Source organism: Candoia aspera, chromosome 5, assembly GCF_035149785.1.
Source record: "Candoia aspera isolate rCanAsp1 chromosome 5, rCanAsp1.hap2, whole genome shotgun sequence".
Lineage (NCBI taxonomy): Eukaryota > Metazoa > Chordata > Lepidosauria > Squamata > Boidae > Candoia > Candoia aspera.
In genome coordinates this window covers 35,291,510-35,311,898 of record NC_086157.1, presented here as the reverse complement: position 1 = coordinate 35,311,898, position 20,389 = coordinate 35,291,510, and the positions used below count along the sequence as shown (strand labels likewise).

Here is a 20,389-nt window from a genome sequence, read left to right as displayed (position 1 = left end):
CACTGAAACATGATTATCTTTTATGGAGTTGTATCTTTGACAAAGAAATGGCCTTTCCTCAAGAGGCTGCCATGCTCTTTACAGTGACACTTTACAAACAATTGTCTGAGTAGTAGACCAAACTTTGATCTATCAACTAAACCCAATAATTATATAAGGAAGAAAGAAGGCATATTCACACCAGAATGTGGTAGGAGACACCCTGTACATCCTATACAGTGTGAAGACACCAGCAGTACATCTCAGGGTCTCCCTCCAGATGCTCTGGAGTCTCTTCTTTTACAGAAATTCCTGAGGAATTATTGACTTGGCTATCTTAAAAAGGTCATGGGCTATACTTAATTTGTCTTCTTTTTAAAATTATAGTAAATATGATATTTTCATTACAAAAAAACATCTACAATTATAGTAAAAAAAGATTTCAGCCATGATGTATGTCTGTGTGTACCTTTCTATAATATCAAGAGAAGATTATTTCTGTTTCTATGTTGCTTTTGAGGCATTCCATTACCTTAAATGTAAGTATTCAAGCACTTTATTATTTATTTATGATATTTATATGGCTGCCCAATTGCAAGAGCAACTCTGGGTGACTTACAATTTAAAGGGACATGAAAACAAGGAATTAAAAATATTGTATCATATCTTTGGAATATTAAAAAGCCAACAGGATAATGGAATAACAGAAGTAACTGGGGTCAATCAACACATATCTCATCCAAGGGTCTGATATCCAGCTTCATCCGACAATCTCAGTGAATGCTTGGGGTAGAGCCAGGTCATTAGGGACTTGCAGGACAAAACTGGGGTGTCCAAACCTCAGGGGGAATGATGTTACACAGGGCAGGCACTGCAACAGAGAAACCATGTCCCTGGGTTCCGTTTTTTGGGGGAAGGAACCCAGAACATGCCTCCTCTGCCAGATCTCATGGGATGAGCAGAGACAATTAGGGACAGGCAGTTCTACAAGTAACCTGGCCCGGTGCCATGAAGGGTTTTATAGGTGATAATTGGCACCTGGAAGTTTATACAGAGCCAATGCAGCTTGTGAAGCAGTGGTGCTACCTGGGCACACTGAGGTGCATCCATAGCTGTTCACACCACTGCATTTTGAACCAATTGCAGCTTCTGGGTGGTTTTCAAGGGCAACCCTAGGTAGAGCATATTGCAGCAATCTAGACAGCAGATGACTAGAGCATGAATGACTGTGACTAGTGCCTCCCAATCCAGGAATGGGTACAATTGTGTCAGCTCCACTAGGTAGACCAGACTAAGAAATCAACTCCACAGGAAGGCTAAAAGTACTTTTATTGAGATTGGCAATACTAACAGAATCTTGTCTGATTGTGCTGTACCCCTCCCCCTTCTTACACTTCAGTGAATTAGGGAAGCGTCTGTCTGAACCACTTATGAACACTATCTGTCTGTTGTAGGCTTAAAATATGTTTTACCCCTTGTCACTTTGGTAATGGACTTAGATATCTCTGTCAAGGTCATCTTCCTTACTCTACAAACTGTCACAAAAGATGGATTTGTGCAAAGGTCTTCCTGACCATGGCTGCCATCTCTTCTTTTAGCAGGAGGAGAGTCCAAGGGGACCCCAATATTGCACCCCAGTTCTGTTTGAGAAACTCATTCCAGACCAAAGGGATCTCCCAAATCCACAACCACTCAGTCTTGCTAGTGTTAAGATAAAGCCTGTTTTTCCCCATCCAGGGTTCATAGCCTCCAGGCACTGGGAAAGAACACTGACAGCATAACTTGGTCAGCCTAAGATGGAGATGCAAATTGTATATCCACATATAGTTGATACCTGATAGATGACCTCACTCAGCTGTTTCATGGAGATGTTAAATAAGAGTGGAGAAAGGTTAGATCCTAGGGCAGGGTTTCCCAACCAGGGTTCAATGGAACCCTAGGGTTCCATGAGAGGTCACTAGGGGTTCCCTGGGAGATCATGATTTAAAAAAATATTCAAATTTGGGCAACTTCACATTAAAGAGGTAGGTTTCATTCTTTATTTAGTTTAAGAACACTGTTAATGCATATGTACAGGCCTACACATGAAAATAATATAATAATTTTGTAATTTCTGGCCTATATTTGAGCCTGAATGTGCAGGGGTTCCCCAAGGCCTGAAAAATATTTCAGGGGTTCCCCCAGGGTCAAAAGATTGACAAAGGCTGTCCTAGGGACTTCTGTAATTGAATTAGATCTCTCCCTCCTACCTAACACCAACTGGAAACAGCTATAGAAAAAGGAAGAGACCCACTGTACCTTTCATTCCCAAACGTTGAAGCTGTTCAGAAGGATACCACAATCAATTTGTTTTGTATGTTTTTTTTAGGAGTTTTTGCATTGACTCAAGTAATAAATGTATATCGGACAATCCCTATAACATTTAAAGACCAGTTTATTATCGCTTATGGAGGCCTCCGAGGAGCTATATGTTTTTCTCTTGTTTTCCTGCTCCCTTCTGCTGTATTTCCTAGAAAAAAACTCTTCATTACTGCCGCTATCGTAGTGATATTCTTTACTGTGTTCATTCAGGTAAGAATATTTCCAATAATTATATGCATAATGGGGTCAGTAGATGTTTTTATAGAAAACCTGCAACTTGTCCAATTCACAATACTAAAGGTGACACACAAAAACAAAATAACATATTATGCTATCCAAAATTGTATATGTCCCTGACTGAATGTCTCTGATTTTGTCTCAAAGCCTTTTCCTTGATCACTTGCCATATTCATTGACAATAACACCCTCTATCCTATGAAATAGGCTTGCATATTTGGCTTTATTTCTGATGCCTTCTTTGCTTTGCATCCTGCATTCAACGTATTATTTTACTTGTACAACATTGCAAAACTCTGTCCCTCTTTCTCTTGGATGTCGGATAAATTTTCTAGTTTGTGAAGCAGTCATCTCCTGCCTTCGCTATTGATGTATTTTATGGTGACTTTCCTTATACTTGAGTCTGTTTATAAACTTTATCTAATACTCTTTGGTGAAAATAATCAGAACCAACAGTAGAATGTGAAATCTCTCCTCAAATTACATCTCCTTTCATAACACAAATGTATTTTCCTTTCAAATATTTGTAGTCTTATGCTATATACTGACCATTCATTTATTCAAATATGTGCTGAACAAAATATGAAAATGACATGGTGGCAAATCATGTTGGGCTGAAGTGAAAGTAATGCTTGTTTCTGGCTCTTTTGTACAGGGAATGACAATTCGCCCACTGGTGGAGTTTCTTGATGTCAAAAGATCAAATAAGAAGCAACCAGCAGTCAGTGAGGAAATCTACTGTCGGGTATGTTTGCATTTGAGGTGCATTACATGCCTTTTGGGAAATGCCCAGAACCATGGTTTCCAAATTGTGCATGGTGGGATATTTTAAATTTGGACCTAGTTAGATATTTATTTTGGCCTAGGGGCACTGTGAAAAGCTTACTAAGACACTGAGGGTGCCATGAACTGAGAAAAAGACATGTTTATCTAGTTAACAAGAATCATGTTCAATTGGAAGGACTTTACTTTTCCAATGGAGATAATGTGACATTTATAACATGCAAACAGTGCTTTGATCCATTATGTTCCATCAAATTGGTGTTGACTGTTAGTGATGTACTTGTCACATAAATTTATTGTTGATTTTAAAAACATACGTGTTAGATAACAATTCATTTTACAGTTATTCTTTACTGTTCTTTTGTTTCCTAGCCATTAAGTAGTATTCTTAATGTTTGAATGTTTATTTTGGTATTGAGAAATCAAACAGCCTTTTCTTTCAAAAAGAAGTAATATATGCATTGGTTGAATAATAATGTAATAACTCTTTATTTTTTTACGTCCTAGTTCTTTGATCACATGAAGGCTGGTATTGAAGATGTGTGTGGACATTGGGGTCACAGCTTTTGGAGGGATAAGTAAGTAGCATATTTAGTAATAATCTACTGTAAAAGAACAAGTGGAAAAAGCCAATTTATTATTTAATTTAAAATTTACATTCTGATTATTACTAAATTACAAACATTTCCTTTGGCTCAGTTTAAGAATGATTTCATTTTAGCAAGCCTGGATATTTAATTCTGACTCACTTCTGTCACAAATTCAAAACTTCATTTCAGCTAGAAACTAATTCTCTAAAATTCTACAGGCAGAAAAATTTATCTCATAAGAACACGAAAAATTTGCTGGGCTTTCAATTCATTTTAATTCAGATTAATCAATAGAATGGCTTTTGTTCTCACAGGTTTATAAAATTTGATAAGAAGTACCTAAGAAGACTGTTGATTAAGGAAAACCAACCAAAATCAAGTATTGTTGCCCTGTACCAGAAATTGGAAATAAAGCATGCCATTGAAATGGCAGAGAATGGGATGCTAAGCACAGTTCCATCTCTAGCTTCTATCAAGTAAGTAGAGAGAAAGATGGAACAATATCATTGCCAGATTATACCTGTTAAAAGAACTGAACTTGAAATCTTTATTTCTTTGCAGCCCAAGAAAAGACAAAAAGCAGCATGCTGTATTTTTTTTTTTTTTACATTTAGGGCTGAACACTTTAATCTGTCTAGTTACTTCTGGGATTTATTTCTTTTTCAAAAATATTCCCAAACCCTTCCATTAGTTAATAATAAAATACAAATAGAAAACAAAAAAGAAGTAAAACCAGCTATGGAAGTAAAATGTTAGGGATAACATTTAAAATATTTGGTTTTGTATGTATTTAATTGATAAAATGATAATAAATTAAATATATGTTGAACTCTGGAAGGAGTACGTTCTATAAGGACATTGCTCCTGATTATACCTGCAACACTGAAAAAGGGCCTCTAGCCATGAGTTTTGCAAATAGCCAGGCTTAATGAGAGTAACTGGGAGATTAAACACCTAAAACAGCCTTCTCTTCCCCACCATCTGTTACCTTGCAGATGTTTTGGGAATACAACTCCCTAAATTCCCAGCCAGAAACTCCTTCCCATCAGAGTAGAGGAAACAGAGTTAACATTGCTTTATAGACTGAATTGGTTTGTTTGTGTGTCTCTATGCGTTTTTGCATGCATGTAAGATTAGAACTGAGGGCAATCATATTTTCTATAATGGAGCGACAGAGTTAGGGATAGAAACAGAAATAGACTGAGATGAGAAATATAAATGAGATGGTGCTCATAAGCCACCCTAATCCAGGAAGTAAATACAAACAAGCAAACAATTATCAAGATAATTAAAAAGCAAAAACACTTGACAATGGTACCCACAACTGGGCCCAAAATCTCATTGAACAGAACTGCTTTGAGTTGTTTATGAAACATCAGCAAAGTGAGGGCTGTGGAGGAGGGTATTCCATATAGTGTGGATGATCACAGAGGCTTTGGAAGCTCACGACAATTTAAACTGAAAAAAATAAAGAATGTTAATATAGAGCAGTTTTACTGCCAGATGTTATGAACTTGTTATTGTGATAAAATACAATTTACTAGGAAATACAGTACCTTCAGTTTTTCAGAACAAAATTTATATTGAGATTTTGATAATATAAAATGTTATTTACATTTAATTGAGTAAAATATGTTAAAAGGCATATGGTATTATTAATTCTATAATCAGCTGATAGTCTTATGAATAATTAATTTGAATTAAATTCTCAAATACTTACAAATGAAAGAATGTATGGAACAAGCCTACTTGGGAAAATTGTAGATTTCTTTAAGATTTATCAACTTGTGCTTTAAATAAATTGTAGTTCTGCACTATTAATACGACTAGTCAAGACCAGCCAGAATTATTGTTTTTTAAAATGTAAGAGATGATAAATACATTTTCTTCCTTTTAAATGCTATTCTATCTTTGAAAGAAAGTATAATTCTTATATTCCAATGGGTGATCTGTTTAGTTCTATATTTTATTCCTTGTTGCAACAGTGAGCCTCAAGAAGCAGAAAAAATAAATACACCTTATTCTGGTCAGATGGATAATATAAGAGATATTTTAACGAAGAATCTTTATCAGATACGACAAAGAGTAAGTAGAAAACAAGATATACATTAACACCTTGGTGTGGCTACATCTACTTTCTCGGATGGCTATTTTTTCCTCTTGCGGTAAAAACACTAGCATGCCATCTTAAAATGTGTACACAGAAATAATTTCTATTACAATCAGTGAGAGTTGGCCTGAAGCCATGGCTGTTGCTGGAAGTGCAGGTTGATGCTATGGTCAGGGAACCTTTTGCCCAGCTTTGGCTGGTGCATAAGTTTATTTATTTGTTCATATTATTTATTTACCATATTTATGAATTGCCCCAATTAATCAAAACCAACACAATAAAAATAACCACCATAATGATGTAGCAATAATAATACATAAATGTAATGGTTACCCACTATCATCTACTATCAATCAGGGCCAACAGCACACTGGTAGGAAAAGCACAGCCATACAAAATGCAAGTAGGGATGGGCCACAGGTACTTCCAGGAAAAGGTATTGCTTAGTGTTGGGGCTATGCCTGAGTGGGGGCCCTGTGATAATAATTCATGCCCTTATCACCCCAGAAGGGGTACTGCAATGAGCTTTACATGGGCATGCCTTTGAAGACTATTTGGAAACTGCAATTGGTAGGGAATGAAGCAACTTGCATGCTGGCAGGTGAAAGCTACTATAGCTATGTTACATCAGTGTCACACCAGTGTTGTGATGCTGGCTTTGCTTCCAATAGGCTTCCAGGGGCAACAACTTAATTCAACATTTTAATTTAATTTTAATTTTTAAAGCCTACAAAGCTTAGCTCCCAGATGTATTCATCTCTTCCAGGTGGAATTGATTGATTTGGTATACTGTACTCATTCCACCTGGAGAGATTCAGAATTCATGTCTGAGGTGTGAAGACCCAAAGTGTTTTTCCATGGTGGAACAAACTTATGGACCATCATAACTCAGGGATTCAAGTAGCATTTACCCAGGTCTTTTAAAAGAAGACTTTGAAGATAGAATCTTCTGCAGAACATTTAAAGTCTAATGGTTTTAACAGTGACTGGGCTGGTACCATGATTTTTACAGTTAATATAGCGTATTGTTTTATTATTATTTTTAAAATTTTACTAAAATTTTACTTCAGTGCCAAGAATCCTGATTCTGGCAATATAAAAATTTAATGTATCTATAAATATAGAAATAAATGTGTCTTAGCAAGTGTGGGAATTCTGGTCTCCCAATATCAGTTAGGGAGCATCCCAGCTTGTTTGTGTGGAAAACAGTTTAGAGATGTTTGTCTTTTTATCTAGCCATAGTGGCAGTGTTATCTCTATGCCTATCTTACATATCAAATCTGTTGTGTTATATAAATGTTCTCCATGAAATTATTGACATTTTTGATATTTAACATCTTAGTTCTTAAAATAAATTGTGGTACTAAAAGAAACTACCAAAATGATAAATTACTTTTGGAATATTGCATTATTTTCAGTTGTTGTATTTGCCTTGAATGTTATGCTAATTTAAGTGTTGGCTGTGAGATATTTTAAAAGCAAGACATGATGCAAAAATCTTTTGCATCAGAACCACCACTGTTAATATAATTTTAAAGCAAATATTTTCTTATTTGTTTGTTGCAGACTCCATCATATAATAGATACAGTCTTGCTGAAGATGCAAATGAAAAGCAGGCCAAAGAAATTTTGATTCGCCGCCGACATAGTCTGAGGGAGAGCATTAGGAAGAGCAACAGTTTGTCAAGACCAGTACTTATATATACATATATATTTATATATATTTAATATATTTCATGCATAATTTGATTAAGCAATATATTTTACTATGTAAATGGAGCAGCACTTAGGCCACTAAATGATTCTCAATAGACTGATCCTGTATAACTAATTATGGATTCTTTTTCATGATAACACAACCTCATTGACTGTATCAATGAACAAAAGCAGTCTTTTGGAGACAAATCTACCATGGGATATTGATAGTGACCACTATTTTGGTTTCATAATCAAAATTTTATTTATTCCTTTATAGCAAGGGCCTCTAACCTTTTTTGTAAAAAGAGCTATTTCTGCTTAGTGGAAAATATCGAACAATTTGAACAATTAAAAATATATTGAAGATCTATCATAATATACATGGATTAGTAAACCAAATATCTGCAACACTAGATTTTATTAGTCATCAGTACATTAACATTTTGGTGGAATGAAGTTATTACTTAATCAACTACAGACTGATCTTTATCTTTATTTCAACATGGTGAATAAAAATAATTCATTCTTAATGGAAACAATACATCCCTTGCCTATCTTCTCCTCTGCTCCAGCTTGCTTTTGCAAATTATTTTTCCTACCATCTATGGTAAGAGTGATGTTACAACTGTGTCCATGATTAAACAACTCTTGAACATATTTAGAAATATATTCAATACAGAACAAATTTAGAAATCCATTTTATAAATATGGGTCATTTTTTGGCTTCCTTAATATCCAGAATGAATTTCATAAAATGAGTAGCAAGAATCACAACCTTCATTGCCCCCAAGTAGTAAAGATTTAGCTGCCTTGCTTAGAATGCAAAGCCTTCAAAATCTACCCTTGTGCTGTTTGCTTGCACCCAAAAATTTGAGATACACAGTCTTTGAATATGTCTGGACTGCTAGGCAGAGAAGTGATGGTTCTGGAAGAATGAAATCCTTGCACCAATAAAAGAAGATTTTTCTTTATGACAAACTGGGTTAGAATGGGACTAAACAAGGTACAGTAGAGAAAGGAGAACCAAGATTAAATCAATTCTATGCAGGCTCTTAAACTGACGGCCTTAAAAGCTACAGCCTGGATTAGTGTTATTTATTTGCCAGGCTCTTTATTCTCTGATACTAGGCTAAGATCAGCCTTTGCAAGGAGTAAGTCTTTCTCTGGTAGACTAACATTGAGTGATGTTTCATCCATTTGAAACAACAAACAGCTCACTTGTTGAGCTACTAGATACTACTATTGCCACCATTTATTAACTATCTTTAAAAACGTCACTTGAAATACTTTTTAAAAAAGAATTGGGAAGCCCTCAATAGAGGCTACCTATAGGTGACTTCTACCTCTGCATTTCCAGCAACCTGATGTTGGCAAAGCTTTTTACTAGGTAATGTCACATGGCCCTGCTGTTCAGAAATCAGCCAGTTAGAGCTGATCTGTCAATCAGGAAACTATGATAAGAAGTTTTCTGGTTTCTTGCTGTCGCTGATAGTAGGAACTAAGAAATCTTGAGCCTAGCTAGAGAGGAAGAGGAACGCCACATGGCTTCCCACATTCCTAAGCAATTCTAATACTGCAGCAATCTGGTATATATGTGTGGGTGGGCAAATCAGTATGCATGTATGAAGGTACTTACAGAGATTTCAAGGAGAAGTAGAGATTGATGGTTGCAGGATCATTTAAAAGATATTGAGATGATTACACCTGTTGCTGATTTGGATTTTTGCTCTGATCTTAGTTCAATAGCAATGGCTGCTTGATTAAATAACATCCATTAAATAACATTCCAACCTAAAAGGGTTGGAAGGGTTCTAAAATTGAACACATGGCAGTTGTTAGAACTACATGCATAAATATCTTTTTGTGTTTTAAAATGAATAGAATGGTCATTGCACGAAGTTCTATTCTATGAGAAGCTATACTAATATTTGTCATGTATATATTTCTCTTTGCCTGAATGTCACACATTTTATGCTTTTTTTTGCAGGTGGACACCAAAGCACCACGTTACTTATCACTACCTAAAAATACTAAACTTGCAGAGAAAATACGGAAAAGAAATCAATCCTCTTTTAAAGGTAATGCAGTTTTGGAATAAAAAGAAGAATGAATTATTCAGCATTTTCACTGCCACATTATATACTTAATTATATTATAAATTGTTCTTATATTCAATTCTATACTGGTTTTATGTTTTGTATATTTATATCAAATACAGCTTCACTGCCATTTCAAATATATTCCTCCATGCCTTGACTCTAGAAAGCTTTTCCCTGACTATTTTAATTCTATGATTCTGTACAAAACAAATACTTATGTAGGCAGGATAGAAGAGGTGATCAATGGCATATACGGTCTTCTACCTTTGACCATAGCTGCCTGTAAAAATGTGAGATCTTTGCATATACACACACATCTATAGCTCTCTTCCTAGGTTATAGGAGCATAGAAGTCAACGAGGTGCTCTTTTTTATTTGGCCTATGACAGCCTTGTCAAGAATAAAGTAACATGTAAAAAGGTGTGGCCTTGATAAATCAATTAGCAATCATTAGTATTTAGGTACTCCCAGGCAAGGTTTGCAGATAACTTTATTGGCATGCATTTAAGAGAATAATTTAGTACATAGCACGTTACAGAACAAGTTTTACTTAGTTACTGTTTAGTACTGAAGAATTTATCTCTTAACGGAGTCTTTGAGACATGAATGGGCAACTTCTTCCTGTCAAGGGCTACACTTGGCCTCTCAGTGGCATGTTTGGAGAACAGGATAGGGCTAAGATCAGCAAAAGTTCTCAAGTGAAAAAGTGAAAAGAATTAGAAGAAAATTAAACCCCAGCTTCCCCCCCAAAAACCAACCCATCTGTGGAATCACACTTTATCTTTTTTCTTATTCAGCATTGCAAAAATCAAATAGCTCAAAACTGCTAGAAGCATGTAAAACAATAAAAACAACCTAGTCCTAAAGTTTCCCATTCCAGCCTCAGCAGAAATGTTGGGATGGAACTGTTCCTGAGACAGCTTAACAGTTGTGACGGTCCATTTTGTGGGTGGACCACCTCTGGTAAGGTGGGATGATCTGTTCCAGTGCTGGAACACTTCTAGCAAGGTGTATTCCGAGGATGGGATGGGACATTTGGGGTTAGGATATTTCAGTCTCAAAAGATGTACAAACTACACTACAGATTTTCACTGAAAGCCATAGAAGAGATGGTAGACTATTGAAGATTATGCAAGCAACCCATGGCAGCTTAGGATCAAAGTCTGTCAGTTCAGTTGATTCCAAGTGCTTCTTCCTGTTCTGCAAAACTACAAGGATTCAGGCTCATGTCTGTCACGTGTCTTTGTTCTCTGTCATGTATTTTTATTTTGCTCCTGGTTGCATCAATAGCTCAGAGTCATTTATTATTTGTCTCTGCCTTCTATTACAGCCTTTGCCTGTTGCCTGTTTTGTAAGTTTGAGGAAACTCTAGGACTTCTTGTAACAGCTTGCCTATCAGGGATATTTGTGACAGGTTGTAGATAATGGTGGTAGATATGCTAGATTAAGCCAGCTATCGAACAGCTTTCCTTATGGTAGATACTGCCACATGATGTCATCAGTACTAAAAGAATTAAACTTTTAAAGCATTTTTAAAGCATTTTTTAAAAATTGATTTTGCATTTCAGCCACAGTAGGTTACCAGATTAAACACTACAATTCAGCAGTATTTTTGCATAGGAACCTATCTCCTAATTCATAGCATCATTATAACACTCTTGCTTTGGAAGAAACAATATAGATTTTGGGTTTCTATGGCTCTTTTTAATTTTTGCTCATTTCCTCCTTTGTAAAAGTAAACTGTGTACACTGGGATAGGCAATATTTCCATTTCTGATTCTCTGCCTCTTGCACCTTTACTGCCCAAATATTTGTTTCTCTCCTTTCAGTGTCTTCGTGCAGCATACATGTGGATTGTATTTTCTTCTCCTTCTTCTGTCTTATCCAATATACATTCCCTTCATTGAGTTATGTAGCTTGAATCCATTATGTTGTGCATGCGTGTTCATATTGTTTGTAATAAAATGTGCAGTCAGTTATTCTAATATTTGGCTACTGTGTTCTTACTCATTCCATACTAGAGAGGGATCCTAGTATTACACCATCAATCTATTACAGCATCTGGGCCTACTGTAGGGCCACTGACAGACTATGAAGTTTCATATTAGATGCCAGTTAAGCGCATGTGCATTCTTGTACCTGTATGTTTAAGGACGTGGGTTATACAGGGTACTCTAGAGCACAATTCCAGCGTGATGGCTGTGCCTTTTATTTTCTGTTTGTAGGAAGAGGGAGAAAATTTTGCTAGGATGTGTATTTAGTAGGACAGGATGGGCTCACATGATAGCATTGGGCTGAATGGAACAAATCCTGGATGTGACTATGGTGGCATTATCACTGCCTATAATATACACACCCATCTGTTTAGTCCTGTTGTTGATTATTGTCCCATTAAAAAGAATCCTGCAAAACCTGTTTGGCCAGAAACAAGAGTAGAACATTTATTGGAGGTTTTGCTGTAACACCTTCAATTCTATAAAAGAAACTATTGTATTTCTCTTGAGTTACTTCCTAGGACTATAACAAGAGGTAATTTAGGGATATCCAGAACAACCCCTGAGACTTTCTTCTTATGAAAGTGAAGATTATGTCATGAGCTGTTTCTTAAAAGTGTTTTGCTTGCAATGCTGTTATTCAAACAGCTGCCTAGCATTACAAGATCAAACTCTCTGCATGTGTATTGCAATTCTTTTGATCTCAAACAGATTCGTACATTGTGTGCTTCTACTATCACTTCATTGAATTACTTTCCCCTGCCATTTTTCTATATTGGGTCTGCCTATGGCCTAATGTAGTTAAAGTTAGTATTAACCATGTTATGAAGATCTTTCCTTTTCACAGTCCCTCTGCTTTGGGAAATCTCATTTGGAATAGAAAATAATAATATGCAAAATTGGCACTAAACGTGTGTGTGACTGGGATTTTAAGGCTAGAATGTGCCTGCAGGCCCTGCTTAGAGTCACTCATGCCCTAGTCACCTCCAGATTGGGCTACTGTAATGTACTCTACATGGGGCTGCCCCTTGAAGAATATCTGGAAGCTTCAGCTGGGACAGATGCAGCAGCATGGGCAGTTATGTGTGCTCCTAGACTGGCACATGTTACACCTCTGCTCTGCAAGCTACATTGGTTGCCAGTTTGCTTCGGGATCCATTTCAAGGTGCTGGTTTTAATCTTTAAAGCCCTTCATGGCATGGGACTGGGTTATCTGAGGGACCACATCTCCATGATTACATCAGCCCACCCCATCAGATCTAGGAGAGAAAGCATGCTGAGGGTACATCAGCTAAGGACATACATTTGGTGGTTCCAGAAGACATGCCTTCTCTGCCGTGACACCCTCTCTATGGAACATTCTCCCCCCACCCCCCAAAATTAGATTAACTCCATCCCTTTTGACGTTCCGGAAGTCCCTCAAGACCTGGTTATGTCACCAGGCCTGGGGCTCCCAGGGAACCAGAGACATGCTTAGATGGCTCCATTGCTGAGGTGGCTATTCTTATTATCTCTTTGGCTAGGTCTGTATATTTTGTTTTTATAATATTCCTCTTTTAATATTGATACTTATATTTTTATACTGATTGTTTTATATATGTGTTGTTTTATTGGATTGTTGTATGCCACCCAGAGTCGCTTTTTGGTGAGATGGGCGGCCGTACAAATTTAATAAATAAATAAACAAACAAACAAATAAAAATACATTTACTATATTATATGCATTACGGTATATAAGCAAGAAAATGTGGATATCTGGCTGTGCACAACCGTATAGAAAGGCATAGTGTTCGGTACAGATATGTTCCCTCTCAATGTACCAGCCAATGAACATTGCTCTTCTCCCTATGTGATCACTTTTGTTAGCAAAAGAATACCCAATTAAACTATGGTTCCATATCGACTGAACATAATATATTCAAAATTCTGAAAGTTTTGTGTTAACATTTGTTCATAACTTATTGTGACAGTCAGTATATTAATATATTTTATGTATCTACATATATATATTTTAAATTTGCAGTAAGTGACAGCAGTGATTCTGAATCTGACCATGCCATGGTGCTGAATTTAAAATCCCAAGCGGGAAAAATTTTGAGAGATCAAAGACTTCGGCAGCAACAATGCGGAATTGAGTGGAAGAATGAAATGGACAGGGACAATGGTGGTACAGGGAACTACCCTCAAGGAACAAGAGGCTTCCGGCAACCACTGTTGCCAAGACCAGCATTTGGCACAGTGAATGAAGAAGAATCAGCTGAAGATGACAGATCAGGCAAGCCCCTGCCACCACCTCGATTAGCCCGACAGGCATCAAAAGCGGAAAGGCCAAGAGATAAACCTGAGAATAAACCACAGTAATAATTATAAAACAGATGCTAACATTCAACAGCACATATAGTAGATCAGCATTATGTAAACTGTAGTAGGGCAGTTGGATTCATTTAAAACCTGGCCCTAGATTTCTGGGGGTGGGAAGGAAAGAAAATCTAGTCAGAAATCAAGTAGGGAGAAATTCTTAGCTGCTATGGGACCAGATAATGCAAATTATACAATGAAGACAAGCTTGATCAATTATTATATATTGTATGCTTGACATGTGATTTATTTATCTGTCAAGGAAAAGGCTACCAGATCTGAACTGTGAAAATCTGGACCACCACTAGAGGGCAGCCCTAATCAAAGACAGATTTCAGTTAGGACTTGCACTAAAAAACTTCCCATCCTGTTAAAGATATCCAATGTGCTAACACACAGTTAGGAATTACTTTAAAGAGTCTGCAACAACAAACAGGGTTATCTTGATTTGGGGATTCAATCCTGTACACGTACTCTACAGATTCAAAGCTTACTTTTAGGGAAATGGGAATAAATTTTGCACATTATTAAATCTGCATAATACTTGAACCACAAGCCAACTATAGCAGCCAACTATTTTCTTGACAATCCCTCACACTTTTAAGCAGTGTTTCTCAACCTTGGCAACTAAGATGTATGGACTTTAACTCCCAGAAATTCTGGAAATCGAAGTTGAATTCTGGGAGTTGAAGTCCACAACTCTTAAAGTTGCCAAGGTTGAGAAACACTGCCTTACAGTCACTCCTCTGCTTTGCTATTTCTTATGAATCACAGATCTGTTTGTGGACATCCACAGGAGCTTGCTGCTTTTGACGTAATGAAAGCTCTACCTCTATTATATGTGCATGCAACATGACATGTATATATGGGGCAGGGAACTTGCATCATTCTGCTTCTTTTGTCCCCACTGCATATGTTCAGAAGATAGGTCCTCAGTAAACTAATATACTGTTTCTGTCTATATTAGTTATATATTAATAATAATGCATAGATTATTCTCATCCAACTCAGGTAATATAGAGGCTGCTTCCAAAGTTCAAATTCTAATATTCTGTAAAAATGTAAATAGGACACTTTTGCTTCAATCATCATGCTTTTTACTAGACTAAGTTAATGGTCTGATGGTTATTTATTAAAACATATCGAAGATATTTTTAATTATATTTTAGACCCCGGATACAGAATTAAAAACAAAACAACACAATGCAGATCAAAGATCATTGCTGCAAGCCAAACAGGATTGTCTTTAAAAGCCTTGCTACAGTGCCCCTCTTATAGGTCACTATTACCTAATGATCTCTTCTCCTTGAAAAATTTGTCATTTGAAGGAAAGAAAATGAAATGCATTTACTGTATTATGTACACACACACACACACACTCATTCATTTTGGGGGGTTTATTTTTAGCATCACATTTTAAAAATCAACTTTCTTTTAAAAAAATCACAAATCAGAGCTGTTCTCTAAACAGTTATTGGTCATGATATTTTATTAGTATAGGATGCGCTAGAAATACTTGCTTTACAAATGAAATCATCCTACAGGATAGTAAAAGTGCAATGGGGTGCCAAAATATGACATTGTGTTAATTATAGTTTTGACTTAGACTGCCCAAGCACAGTAATACTATTGCAGTGCATTGTTATTTGATGCTGTTGCTTTTAGCTAAACTTCAGTTCAACATTAAATGGCTGAAAAAAAAGTCTTTAGTGCCATCTATTGGTAAGTATACAAATAATTTTCTTTTGCTTTTTTAGAATAGAAAACTCTGCTCTTCTTCAACATGCAGTAACAAGTGTTCTGTACCAATATATAAAAGGAAAAAGGATAAAGTAACATTTATGGAATTTGCCAAACTAACAGTGTGAGGGAATTCAAACGTAATTAGATTCTTCAATTTGGTACAGTGTTAACACTTTAGACATTTCAGCCAGAATATGGTTACACAGGAATGTAGTGTACTGCATTCCTGTGCAAACTATTATTAAAACTATCATTCTAGAAGTGGTTTGGAGTTTTTTGTGCACCATACACAAAGACAGTATACTTTAAACCATCTTTCCCCAGTCTAGGTACCCAGATATGAGGATTTCAACTCCCAGAATTCTAAGCAGCACCCACGCCCAATAGCAAATTTTCGGAGCTGGTCTATAATCCTGAAACTATCCAGGTGGGAAATGCTGCTTTAACCTTTGTAACTTTAAGTATAGATGATCCTGAATATAGGAGATATGCCCAACAGTTTGTGTATGGAAAGTTGAATTTATAGGCCAGAATGTGTTCAAGAATACTGATTACCAATTAGTCAGATTGTAGCTTCCGGTATCTGAGGTGGCAATTTATTAGCAGGGTTTTTTATTTATTTATTGAATATTTAATAAATAAATAAAAAATTAGCAGTTGTCAAAGGCACACAATTGGAGTCACTGCCCTTTCTCACAAAAAGTTCAGGTTATCATGAATATGATTACCTATAATTACCCTTATATTGCACCAGGAAATTTTGGGAAAATTCAGGAACAGCCAACTAGTGTTATTCTCTATTTTCAGAAAAGTAAATGGAGGGCCCAAAATGTTTTAAGCTAGAAACAGGGAAAATATTTTGTTTGTCTCTTAAGGTGTGTGTCCCCTGACAAGTGTACTGATGGTTCTTTTATATCTGGACTTCACCTAGATTTCAGTGTAGATTCAAATATTGTGGCTTCCAGTGTAGGGACTGAATAGAGTTATTATGGGTATGCTCCATAAAATATAAATATTTTACTATACAAGCATGTTCTGAAATAATTTTAATTTTTATCTCAGCAATTATCAGGAATCTTGGCTGTAATGATGCTCCTGCAAATCTCAGTTCATATCTGCAATACAGGGTCATTGAATTGCTACATGAGGCCGTAACAATTTAAACAGAGTTCAGCATGTATGAATTGATCACTGAGAATTTAAGGAATATTTAATAATTATAATCATTTTCACCCAACCGTACAGCTTCATAAGGGTGGTTAAAAAATTCAAAACCCTGAAAAAGCACTTAAGAGTTGAGGGTCTGATAGTATTTTGCCCAAATCTATAATTATCTTTATGTTTTGTGGTCATTTGTAGTGCTGCAAGAAATAATTATGCCACAGTGCTATAATCCTTCTTGCTGATTAATGGAATTTAAGGAAAGTATCTTTGGGGTGCTAGAAAATGAATCACTAACAGGAAAATACAGTTGATATAATTTTCATGGTTAATCAGAAACCAAACTGGATGGCCAATCCTACACATGTCAACTATCAATGATATTTATTTTATAAAAGAGAATTTTATAAGGAAATTCGATTTCTTAGAAATGTAATTGGAACAGGAAAAAATAACTCTCCCACTCCAGACCTGAAGAACTGACTACAAATCATTGTGAAAGATCACAAATGTATATTCCATCAATAGCACTCCGACACGATACCCTCATTCTTGAAACAACTCTAGTAAGAAACATTAGCAGAAAGATCCTTTTACAAGTTTATATACTTGCACAGATGCACATTGATAACAAAACTCACAGAATGAATTTTCCACAATCAGATGAAGCTGAAGCTACTGAACACCTTTTTTCCACATTCCTTGTTAGCAAGCTATAATAATAAATATATTGAAGCCTCAAAAGGTAAAGTTCCTACTGGTGCTCAAGTCTGCCACATTAGCTCTTCGTATTTCTCTCCATCCAGACAAAAATTTGGGGATGTTGAAAGATACAGATTTTTGAGGTACTACTGTATGTCTCACAGATAACAATGAAATTATCTTACATAGATGGAAAAGTATTGTGTGTGAATGTTTTTAAGAACTCATGGAACAGCAGATGTCATCACTGAACATAATCATCACTGTCTGATAAAGGAGGTATTTTGTGCTGCCTTCAACCTAGTATTTCCAAACTTTGTTTTTGACTGTATACATCCATGCACATCAAACTACTCTAATGCATACACCAACACCATTCACTATGCCTCTCCATACCTTTCTATTGCTGCAAACCATTTTTGTTTCTATCACATCCATGTGTTTTATATATTGCCTTTTGTTCTTTAAACTTCTCATTCGTCTCTTTGTGAGGCTCTCATTAGCAACACATCACAACTTTCTCAGTCTTAGCCTTCCACTTGACCATTCACTTTTCCTTCATATACAGCAGCTGTTTTTCAACTCAGTGCTATATTCTCTCTATATGACTAAACCATCCCAAAGTATTTCTTCCATGGAGATAACTTCCTTTTGTGTTCAATTCATCATTTCATTTCATTCATCATCCATTCATTGTTAACTGTATCTCCTATTTTACCACATGCAATTCCTAATACCCCATTTTGATTGCATGCTTAACTCTGGTGTAAGTACAAAGATGACTCCCACTCATATATACTGTATATACTCTGGTTTCTCTTCAGATCGTATAAATCTTTCACTCATATATAAGAAAATGGCCAGAAGCCACTTTTGCTTCTTTCAACAAACATTTCTTCCTCGCAAGACACCACGTACTACCCACTACCTTTCAAGCAGCATTTGCACATCCTAAAATTTCTCCATCTATTTTCCCCTTTTACATAAAGCATTTCACCACGGTGCACAGATTCATTTACTAGCTTTAGTTCTTCATCGTTTATATCATTATATCATTTACATATAACTTATTATTATTCACTCAATTTTCCTGGCCAAGCACTGCTATCTTGGTGCTCAATACATTATTTTTCAGCTCAGTACTCCAGATTGCATCACACAATCCAACATTTGCTACCAATCATTCGTGTTCTCAAACAACATAATGACATCATTAGCATATAAAAGTACATGTGCACTGACATTTCCAACAAACACAACTCTTGTCACCTCAGGCATTCCTTGTATGTTTATCCATAAGTACATTAAAGAACCAAGAGGACATTACACATCCTTGAATTACTCCATTCTCAATGTTGAATCATTCATTAAGCATTCTATTTATCCTCATGCAAGCTTTTTTCCTATGATACACCACTCACACTGCATTCAGCGACCAAGTTTCAAGTCCATATCCAAACCAAATATCTCCTAATTGAAGCATTATCACTGTATCATATGCTTTCTCTAAATCAATGAGTGTACAATTAACTCTCTCATACATTTCATTCATACATCTGCTCTACATATCCACTGAGCACCATAAAGCTGCACTTTTGAATTGCATTTCCCAAATTTTTCTCATTATCGCTTGTTACACTTTTAATCATAATTCTGCTGAACACTTTTTCAAGCAACTGATTAATCCTCCTAGTTTTTGCATTTACTTTTACTACTTTTCTCATTATATACAGCAATAAAAGCATTCTTCCAATTGTTACTCACCTATGCAGTCTTCATACACACATTAAACTAATGGAATAGCCAGTCCATAAGCAAACTACATCCATATTCTAACATACCGCCCAGAGTCCTTCTTTTGAATAACAAAATTCTAATTCGAATTCGAATTCTAACAAAATTTGAATAATAAATAAATAATTCTCCAGTTACACTACTTATACCTCAGCCTTACCATTCTTCAACACACTCACAATATTCACACCACTGCAGGATGCCAGCTGCCACTTTTAAAGTCCTATATGGCATGAGTCTAAGTTACTTATCCCCAATGGCCCTACCCATATCGTAAGATCTGGAAGAGTGGGCATGTTCCAGGTCCCATTTATGAAGCAGTATTACCTGGTGGGCTCCAGGAAGCTGCTAGTAGCAAGTACAGTACCGATCAGTTTTAGCCCATTTGGCCAGTATGCCACAAACACAATTAAAGCCTACTTTTACTTGAGCATGTTCATGCTATTCTATGAAAAGCTCCAAATCTCTACTCTAGAGACAACATTGTAAGCCAACATAGTGTTGTACATATCCCATCGACTCAAAGATATAAGAAATATGTTAGACATAGTCAGAACAGGACAGTTGGATAACCTGCTAGAATACAATCTCTTAGGAGTGTTCAGTCAAGACAGGAAAATATTTGCTAATTTATTTCAACTGCAATATGGTTTCCTGTTTGATGGATGTAACATGGTCCTCTTCAAATGTGAATGCCATATATACTAAATGGTGTATACAGACTTATATACTGCATGGAGCAGCAACTGAACAGATGACAATAATGACAGGCAAATCATC

The 20,389-nt window shown here is 36.1% G+C and overlaps 1 protein-coding gene across 1 annotated transcript in view; it reads left to right on the top strand.

The window, feature by feature from the left end:
• Nucleotides 1-14,691, top strand: part of SLC9A2 (solute carrier family 9 member A2) — a 42,621-nt gene extending 27,930 nt beyond the window's left edge. The window contains exons 5-12 of the mRNA XM_063304937.1: nucleotides 2,348-2,550; nucleotides 3,233-3,322; nucleotides 3,868-3,938; nucleotides 4,265-4,426; nucleotides 5,936-6,035; nucleotides 7,627-7,752; nucleotides 9,746-9,836; nucleotides 13,875-14,691. Coding sequence (XP_063161007.1) covers nucleotides 2,348-2,550; nucleotides 3,233-3,322; nucleotides 3,868-3,938; nucleotides 4,265-4,426; nucleotides 5,936-6,035; nucleotides 7,627-7,752; nucleotides 9,746-9,836; nucleotides 13,875-14,212 — 1,181 coding nt within the window. The 3' untranslated portion in view covers nucleotides 14,213-14,691. The remainder of the gene's footprint in view (nucleotides 1-2,347; nucleotides 2,551-3,232; nucleotides 3,323-3,867; nucleotides 3,939-4,264; nucleotides 4,427-5,935; nucleotides 6,036-7,626; nucleotides 7,753-9,745; nucleotides 9,837-13,874) is intronic.
• The last annotated feature ends 5,698 nt before the right edge of the window (nucleotides 14,692-20,389 follow it).